A 9,191-nucleotide genomic window follows, 5' to 3' on the forward strand; every position below is an offset into this window, starting at 1 on the left:
TGGCTACACAGGTAGGGTCAGGCTTCTCCGGAAAACACCTTTCTGCTGAGCATCTTGGGGTAGAACCTCTCCATCAGTGGAGAGCAGAGCCTCCAGGCTCTCTGGGTCACCCAACATCTGCGTTCAGTGGTCTGTGAGCGAGGAGTTTTGGGGTGTCCTGGGGTCAACCATGTGCATGGCTACGTGTCCATCAAGCGTGGGCACTCCAAACCTCGTGGAAGATGTAGGACCTGGCTGAGCGCAGGGCATTTGATGCCTTGTGTTTATTTACGCCTCCTGCTCGGGTCTGGTAGGAGCTGGTGTCTGGTTGGTATTACTGAGAACACAAGGGAGTTGAGAGCCCTCATTTCCCACTCCAACACTTTTTATGCAACGTGCTGGCCACTTGCTTGTGGTTTCCCACCTTGGGCAGGAGCGGCTGCGTTTCAGCATCGCCGTGTGTGATGTGAAATGTTCTTCTTCCCTTTTGCTATGGAGGAAGTGCTTGGTTTTGCTCTGCACCTTGGTGAGAGGCAAGGGTGGGACGGAGCCAAACATTTTCCATTCCCTGCTCTGGGAGAGATGAGAAGGTGATAGGCTACGGAAACTCCCGATTTTTTATATGACAGCCCTCCAGCAATCTGGCATCTCCATGGAGAGCAACCTGCTGGGATGGGGCTTCCAGCTAAAATTGAGGTAATCCTTTCCAATCCTTCTGTGCCACGTCTTTTTCCTGTGCTATAAGTAAAATTCGCTGTCGAGCCTCCTGCCAGTTCCCCTTTCCTTCATACATACTGGTTTCTCCTGCCCCAGCTGGTAGCAGCTGTGGCCCGGAGGAGCCAAGCGATGGAAATAGTTTGTACAGATAAAAATCATCAAAAGGTTCAGAGCAGATCCTGAGGTGCGACTGTCCCTGAAATCTCCTCCCACGCGCACAGCTCATCTTCGGGCTGATATCGAGTTTTTTTGTAAGGGGGGGGAGAAAGAGATGCAGAAGGGAGGAGAGGTGGAGAGATAATTTTAGGAGCTCTGTGTAAAAAAGGAAGTGGTTTGTTACTATAGCTTGAGTTAGAAAGAAAGCTCAGCCCTGCCTGCTGAATGAGCCTCTTTCGACCAAGTCTATGCAAAATAAAATGTGTGCTGGGCTATTCCTGAATGGTTTTCAGCGGGGGCATGTGGTGGGGAGAGGCATGAGCAGCAGCAGGGGCTGTGCCCCCAGACACCGTCCTCAGCCATGCCACAGAAGTTGAAGTTCCTAAGAAAAGAGACCAGGGAGCACAACTTGCGATTTTTATTCTTATTTTCTCCTGATAACACCTTTCACTACAGCCTGAGGAGGTGTTTCGGGTACCCAGGGCCTGGGCAGGAGCGTTGGTTGCTTTTTAACGACTGGGGAAACTGAGGCACGGAGGTACTGGCAAAGCTAGGAGCTTTCTTTTCCAAGCTGGATGTTTCCTCCCACATTCGCTGTAGCTCATGGAAAAGAGCCGCCCCCATAAAGAGATGATGTTTCCCAGCTCCCTCCGTGAGCGAGGAGCTGAAGTCGGCGGCTGGACCCTGCGTTTTGCCAAGGAGTATTAGCACCCCAAAGAGTGTCCTTGGACTCCTGCCACCAGGAAGAGGAGACTTTGGTTAATGCAATGCCAGAGCACACTTCCAAAGGCTTTGCGCTGCCTAACATTTTCCCTTGCCTCGTTTCAAACCCCGTTTTGAGCCGGGAAGATAATCCCTTGGCCCAGGCATTTCGGTGGGATCAATAAGTGGGAATGCCTGATTTTTTTTTTTTTTTTGCTTGCATTGCTTCACTTGAGAAACCTTCAATGGGGAAAGGAATATCAGAGGTTTTCAGAATCAGCAGTCACTTGGAAATCCTTGGACTGGAGCGCTCTTTGCTTGCTCCAAAACCTGCTAAGCAATAATTCAGTACTCCAACCGCCACAGCCTACATTCACCATTGGGAAAAATCTTTGGACAGATGAACTTTGCAGGCGTGTGACTCCAGAGATGTCCTCTGTTCCTTTTTAAACCCTGCTGACCTGTGAGCACCTGATGTTTTCAGTGCAAAGCCAGCCCAGCATGGGCGCAAAGCGAAGCCAGGATGCTGTGAAAGCAGGTCACGGCGAGAGCAAGTGAGAACATGTTGCGTTACAAACCGTAGGAGAACCGAGCCCTCTAAAAATCACTTTGTATTTGTGTATTTCTGCAAAAAAAAAATATCCAGGCTGGCCACTGAGAAGTGGTGGTCGTCTCTTTCAGGCCAGCTGAGCAAGGAGCGGGGGGACTCTCCGGCAGAACTCCTGGGTCTGGCTTTTTTTGCTTTGCTTTACTTACTTTTACTTTGCTCAGGGGAGGAAGTGCTGTCTAGCAGCTCGAGCAGAGGAACTTGAAGTCTGGGCTCTTGTTTGCAGCTCTCGTGAGGAGGTGGAGCCTCCAAACGAGCAGAGCAGGGGATTACCAGCCCAGGGTCCCAAAGCGGCCGGGACCCCTGCTGTCCCTTTGGCACTCAAACAACACCTCGAGCACATGTCCCACACCAGTCACCAGCCAGTGGAGCACCCAGAAACCATCCCACGGCGTGCACCTGTTAGGGCTGGAAGGGTGAAGCCTGGGCGATCGCATCCTTCATCTCCAGGGCTCTCTTGGTTGACTCGAAGAGCTTGACAATATTGTTCAGGGTTTGTTGCCAAGGGCCTGTTTTGCTGGTGGCCCAGGGAGGTGGCACATTGCTTTATCACAGCCACAGCGGATCTCTGATGGTATCTGCTTCGGGAGGCGCATGCTTTGGTGAGAAGGTGCATTTTGGCGGAAGCTCTGCTTGCGTTTGATGTCTTCTTCACCCCAGCTCGCAAGCAGCTTTTCAAAGCTGCCTTATCTGCCCCCGCATCTTGACCTAATTTAACAAGTTGCCATGGTTGCTTCAGATAGAGGTTGATGCAATTTTCTTATCTTTTTTTTTTTTTTTTTTTTTTTTGAAGGAGAAATGTAACTGCTCAGGAGTTGGTGAACTTCAGTTTCCATAGCTGCAGGGAGGGCTGTGGACACCTCTGGTTTTGGGGCCAGCTGTCTTCAAAGCTTGGCCAGCTTGGGTCTTATGCTAAGCCAGACTTTATTTTTTTTTTTTACATGACTTAGGAAACAGAGACAGAATACATCTGTTAAATTTCAGTGTGTTGGGACACGTCTTCTCTGGAGGCGAGATGTGCTAAACCTCACGTTGGCTTAGCTGAGCTGGGTTCAAGCTCCCTCGTTCATGCAGCAGCGTTTGGTGTGGGTGGCTCGCGGTAGGTGCACGTTGTCACACAGGCACAGATCCCTCCGTCCCTGAGCCCAGCTGGGCTAAACCGAGCTCAGCTTTGCCTCCGTGCCACCTGCAGCCCTGCCTGCAGCTGTGCCATCGCTGGATCCTCCAAGCCACTGCCCCCGCTGGCTACCAAAAATCCTTCGTGAGACCCCACATCGCGTGGATAAACACGGCCGGCGTGCAGCGGGGAAGCGTGCAGCCCATGCAGAGGGCAGATGGCGTGGGGCTGACCGCATCACCTTTCTGCCCTAAATTCATTTTTCCACTCCGCTGACCTACTTGAGCTGCTGCCCGCTTGGTGAGGCAGGTCCAGCGGAGGTTCAGACCCTGAGGCTGGTGATAGCCATGCAGGGCTGAATTGTTTTTGGCTTTTCTTGAGTGCCCCAGAGCACCTGGATGGGTTTAGAGTCGAGATGTGATGTTTGCTTTGCGGTACACGGGACCTCAGCATCGTCTCTGCAGGACGGGGCTTTCCATCTCAGAGCGGTGCTGTGCTGAGCTGCCGCTCCACGTGGCTGAACAGGCACAGCAGAACCGTTCCCCTTGTCTTGGAGAGGTGAAGGGAGGAAAGAGGGACAAGAAAGGTGACATGAGTGCATGCCAAACCTTGATCCCTCATCTGCCAGGCTGGTTTTGCATTTGTGATGCTCTCCTTTCTTATAAACATGGTTAGGAACTTGCTGATAGCTTTCGAGACAACCTCAGCCCCTAAAGAGTTCATGCCCCTTCCCAGCTAATATCACACAGGACCTGAGTGGCTCTCTTAGCGACAGATTGATGCTATCTTCATTAGCGTGCTGCCCTTAGAGAGGACAGAAGGTAGCCCAGGGAACAGCTGACCTCTCTGAGATGTTATCTCACCCTGTCTACCAAACGGTTTTGCCCGGGACAGATCCAGCCCTGATCCTTGCTGTCATTATTCACAGCACCATGTCGACAGGGCCCAAATTTGCCTGCTAAAGCCATCTGCCCCATCCCAACCGTCTGTGGTGCAGAGCCTGAAGCCTTCGACAAGCCTCTGTTTCTAAGCGATGCTTATCTGTGACGCAGAAGTGAAAGCACACAGCTGCTGTTTTGCAAGAAAGTCAAGTCGTTGCCAAAGAAAGTGGGGCTCTTTCAAGAGACCTTGTGTGCTGCTTCCCTTCTTCTTGCCTCTGCTGCTGGCCTGGAGCTTCCACCAGCGAGCTCCCTGGACGTGCTGTGGTCATCGGCATCCGAAAATCCAGCACCGTCCCAGCCCCTCTGCCGCCACGGTCTGGTGATCCAGGCATCCCGAGCAGCCTCAGCAGCCTCCCCAATGTGGGGAGCAGGAGGGTGGGGTTCAGGGCTGGTTCAGTGGCTCCTGCTCCACCTGCCAGACATGTGCAAATGACAGTGAAATGAGCCCCACGCCACGCTGCCCAACCGTGACGGCAGCTCAGCTCTCACCGGAGCTCCTGCAGCCGCCGGGTGATGGCAAAGCAGCAACTGGGGCTTCGTCCCTCCTTCGAGCAACCAGCTGGAGCGTTGGTGGAGCGTTGTTGCACGGCAGCTCTTGACCTGCAGGACCACCTTCAGGGGGAGATGGGAAGCTCACAAAACCCCTTGTGCTTTGCCAGAGTGAGACCAGTCCTCCCAGCATGTTCCTCCTTGAAGCAGAGATGCATCACTAAAGCTAAACTGGCCCAGACTGGTCCATCTGGCCGCTCTCCTGCCTGTAAGCATGGCCAAAACCACGTGGCTCCCCGAGGAAGGTGCTTTCTGGGTTTTTCCCTGCTTCCTCCCCGCCTGCGCTTTGGCCATGCTCCCGTCCGAGCTCCACCGCTGCCCTCCCACCCGTGCAAAGCCGGGGAGGAGGCGGTTAGGCTTGGTCTAACACGGGAGCGATGGGGACGAGCTTTGCTGTCCCCAACCCCAATGCAGCAGCGGGGAGTGGAGACCTCCAGCACCACGGTGTCATCGAGGGGGACTCGGAGAGGGCACGAGCAAAGTGAGGGCTGTTTTGGAGACGTTGCTATGCCCAATTGTTTTGTTGGGTTGGAACCACAAACCACAGAGCGAAAAGCATAGGTGCGCTGCTTTTTTTTTTTTTTTTTTTTCTGTGAACTTGGGTTTTTCGGGAGGTCCCTCCGCTCCCCCAGCCCCGGGGGGGCCCGCACCCACCCCGAGGCCGTTGAGAGGGGTGGGGGTGTGAAACTGTCTCTGGAGAGAGTGAGGATGACGTGTTTTGGGCTGTGCCTTCCCGGGCGCGGTGCGGATGCCTGTCTGCCCCGGCCGGGGGGTACCACCTTCCCTGCACCAGTGAAAGCGGCCGTTGTGCCTATTTTGGTTTCAGACCCCTCCAAAGCCACTGGGTCAGAAGGTGGTGGGGGGTCTCCAGTCCCGACCAAGGCACAGGGATGGTGTGGCACCAACCCTTTGCTCTGGGGACACCCACGGGTGCCATCGGAGGACTCAGCCAGCGGTTCCTGCTGTAGCAGCCGGCCGTCGTCCGGCTCGAGAGGCATATTTTCCCCCTGACGCCGGAGAATTCCTGCGGTGTGACACTCCCCGCTGAAGGACCCTACTCAGTGCCACCAAGGCCAGACAGGGCTCCCATTGTGTCCCCATCAGGCGGGCGAACCCCTCCGGCGGGTGCTATTCTTAGCAGCCTCCATGGGTGCTGGAGGTCACAGTGGGGCGGGAGGACATCCCACCACCCTCTCAGTCCTCGCCTTGTCTTTTGGGGAGCGGGGGCTGTAGGACCAGTGCCATAAAGGGTGGCTTATGTTCCTCTACCCCACACTTGGGGGGGGCTGCATCCAAAAAAAAGGCTGGAAGAACACTCCAACGGGGGGTTTTTTGGTGTTTTTGGTGTGTTGGGGTCCATCCACTGATCTATGGTGGCCTTGGGATCCCTTCTGCGTGCATGAAGGGATCTGGACCAGGCGTCGCGTGGGGATTTCCAGCCCTGGCCGGGGAGGAGTGGAAGGATTGAAACAGAAGGGATGGAAAATGGGCACTGCTGCCAGCTCCCGTGAGGGCGGAGGTTTGGGTGCGGAGATGAGCACGGAAGCTTTGTGCTTGCCTTGATAGCTTCTGGGATGTGATGCTGGGGGGCTGGCATCTCTCCACAAGCCAAGGGTCCCCTTGAAATCCTTTCAGGAGTTAGAAAAAACAGCTCCCTGCTCCTTGCTGGTCTGCAGAGCAGGAAAAAGAAGCTGATTTCTGAAGATAGCCCTCCCAGTGTTAATCAGAGCCCAGCAGATGATGCACGGACCTCCAGCACCCCTTCCCTGACCATTTCCCTGGATAGGGGAAAGGAGAAGAGACCTTCCAACCCTGTGGTCTCCCCAGTGCTGTTTTCAGGCACACAGGCTCGGGCATGTGCCGGGGTTTGGTTCCTGCCACCTTGTGCATCGCCCGCCTCGCTGATATTTCGGAGCCGTGCTGCCACAGCACATCTGCGGGGCCTCCGCCGCCTTCCCCTCTGGCAGGGCGTGTGTTTATAGGAGCCGAGACATGCCTGCGAGCCCTACAGTAAACACATTCTTGACATAATTGCTTGTCCAACACCAGAGGAATTCGGGGTTTTACGCGTGGCCCGCAGGCGGCTCGGAATAGACCTTGGGATTCCCTGTTCCAAGGATGACATCGCTTCCTTCAAAATCCCAAAATACCCGGCAGAACGGCACCCAGAGCCCTACCTCGCTTGCTGGAGAGAAGGAGAGAAATTGCTGGGTTTCCCGACACCTCTCCATGCCAGCTGGCAGCCGAGCCGCGAGCACCAAGCGTGAACTCTGCCGGCCGCTTGGCTCAGGGTTAATGTCACACCTGGACCTTGAGAGGTTCCCAGCAGAGCCAGGGTGGCCCAGGGATATTGTCAGGGCAGTTGGTTCCCCAAAAACCTGGTGCCTAGGTGGTGGCTTTCCAGCCATCTTATTTTGGGGAAGGAATTAAAAAAAAAATCCTTCTTTGATTGTGATTCTTGAATGCGAGGTGATGAACCTGGTCTTGCTTCAGTCTTGTGTCCTAGGACTGGTTCTGGGTTAAGCTGAGCTGAGCGTTGGGAATCGGTGTAAAGCCGGATGGGCCAAGAGAAACCATCCCCGTGGGAATTCACCTGCGATTCCCTGGGGAGGACCTCAGGCGGCCGAAATTACCTATTTGCGGAATATTTTCTCTATATTTCAAGCTCGCAGCTATAAATAGGGCTAAGTGTTGAGATGCGGTGGCACTTCAGGCCAGGCTTTTGGCTCTTTCCTTTCGGATGAGAGGCGAAGGCATCATCTGAATTTCCTCCCTCGTTTTGGTGCAGATAACCCAACTCCATCCCTACTGGAGAGCGCAGTCGTGGAGTCAACATCTTGGCCAGCTCCTGCTGAGAACGAGGGGCTGGAGCCTTTCCCCACTGAGTGTTGTCTTCCCAATTTCAAGCAGAGAGATGCTCTCAGCCCTCAGCTTTGTCCTGCCCACGGCTGTGCGATAACCCCTGGGGCTTGGCGGAGGACCCGGTGCCTGCAGCAGTTCCTTAGGGATAACAGGAGGGAGATAATTTAGGGAAAGCTGGACGGGACACAGCGATTCCCCTGTCCCGGAGCCAGCTCTCTCATTTCGTCCTCCCCAGCAGCTTGTCTGCTTTGGAGTCATTTTAAACCTTGTGGAAAAAGGGGGAACAGCCCTCTCCTCCCTCCGTGGGTTATCCCGTAGCCTCAGCTCTGGCAGCCTTCGTTGGCATTCATGGAAATAGGCTGTTGCCCATCCCTTTTTCTGAGTAAATAACTTTTTTTTTCTCCCCTGCTTGAAGCTTCTGCTCATTGCTGCCATCCTAATCCAGCCTGTGCAGTTCTTTTTGGGATAAATCATTTCCTCTGACCTCCGGCTCTGTTTATATTATTATTGCCATTCTTATTATTAGTGGTACATCCCAAGCCACCTTTAAAACACGGCAAAATTTCCCCTGAAATACGTTGCCCAGAGCTAAGTGCAGTATTTGGGGTGTGGCTGCATTTGGAAGTTGCTCATCAAAGAAATTTTGGCTTGAGGGCTTCTCCTCTACCTTTGATTGGGACACAAGCGTGGAGAAGAGATAACTATTTCGAAATCACTCCACGTACACCGTGAATCCTGCCAAAAACCAGGCTGTGGAGCCGCAGGCTCTCAGGGCCATGCACCAGGTTAGACGTGTTGGGCTCGGGTTGCCATTGGCCAAGGTTAGTAGCCAGGGGCAAGCCGGAGACCGCGGCGTTGCAAGGAGAGGCGGAATGTACATGGCACGGGATGCTGCGCCTCTCCGGATGGATGAGGGGAACCAGCAGCCGCAGGGAGGTTTATTTATGGGTCTTTAAGACCATGCCAAGACCGTGATGGGGAGATCCACCAGCCCTGAGCCTGCCGAGACAGCCAGCCGGTCCCGGTGAGCTCTGCGAGTTGGCGTAACCCATTCCTGCAGCAACACGCCCTGGAAAAAAGCCAAATAATTTTCATACCTGGGTCCCCCCCCTCCCCTTATCTCGGTAAACAGCGACGGAGCAAAGAGTCAAGGCCGGGAAACGGGAGTCTGCCGGAGTTCATGCGATGGCCGGGAGCTTTTTGGCACAGAGGAAATGGTGGTGTTCGTGTGCCAAGACAATGACTCCTCGCTGTTTGGATGCCAGAAAAATAATCCTATTTATGTAACTCGAAGTGAAGCATTCCAGTGCGTGAATATTCAGCTCTTACTGCAGATAGAAAGCTCTTCTACCTGCAGGCTGTCAGCTCAGCCCGGATCTTGCCCTGTGGCTGCTGATGGGTTTTTTTTGACAGTAGAAGGTTTTATTTTTTTCAGTGAGCACTGTTTGCATGTGATTTTTTTCCCTCCCCTGGGACAGAAGGGACTATTCTTTTCCTGGCATTAATGTCTGATGTTTCTTTGTCTTTCTAGGCAGTGGACCCATCCAACTGTGGCAATTCC

General features: G+C 54.0%; 1 protein-coding gene across 1 annotated transcript in view; it reads left to right on the plus strand.

Annotated features, from left to right (window-relative positions):
- ETS1 (v-ets avian erythroblastosis virus E26 oncogene homolog 1) overlaps window positions 1-9,191 on the plus strand; it is a gene marked incomplete at its 5' end in the record, with an annotated part of 19,509 nt that overhangs the window by 9,134 nt on the left and 1,184 nt on the right. Inside the window, 2 exons of the mRNA XM_010081237.1 lie at window positions 1-11; window positions 9,162-9,191. Of these exons, the coding sequence (XP_010079539.1) occupies window positions 1-11; window positions 9,162-9,191 (41 nt within the window). The remainder of the gene's footprint in view (window positions 12-9,161) is intronic.

Source organism: Pterocles gutturalis, unplaced genomic scaffold (assembly GCF_000699245.1).
Source record: "Pterocles gutturalis isolate BGI_N339 unplaced genomic scaffold, ASM69924v1 scaffold12304, whole genome shotgun sequence".
Taxonomy (NCBI): Eukaryota; Metazoa; Chordata; class Aves; order Pterocliformes; family Pteroclidae; genus Pterocles; species Pterocles gutturalis.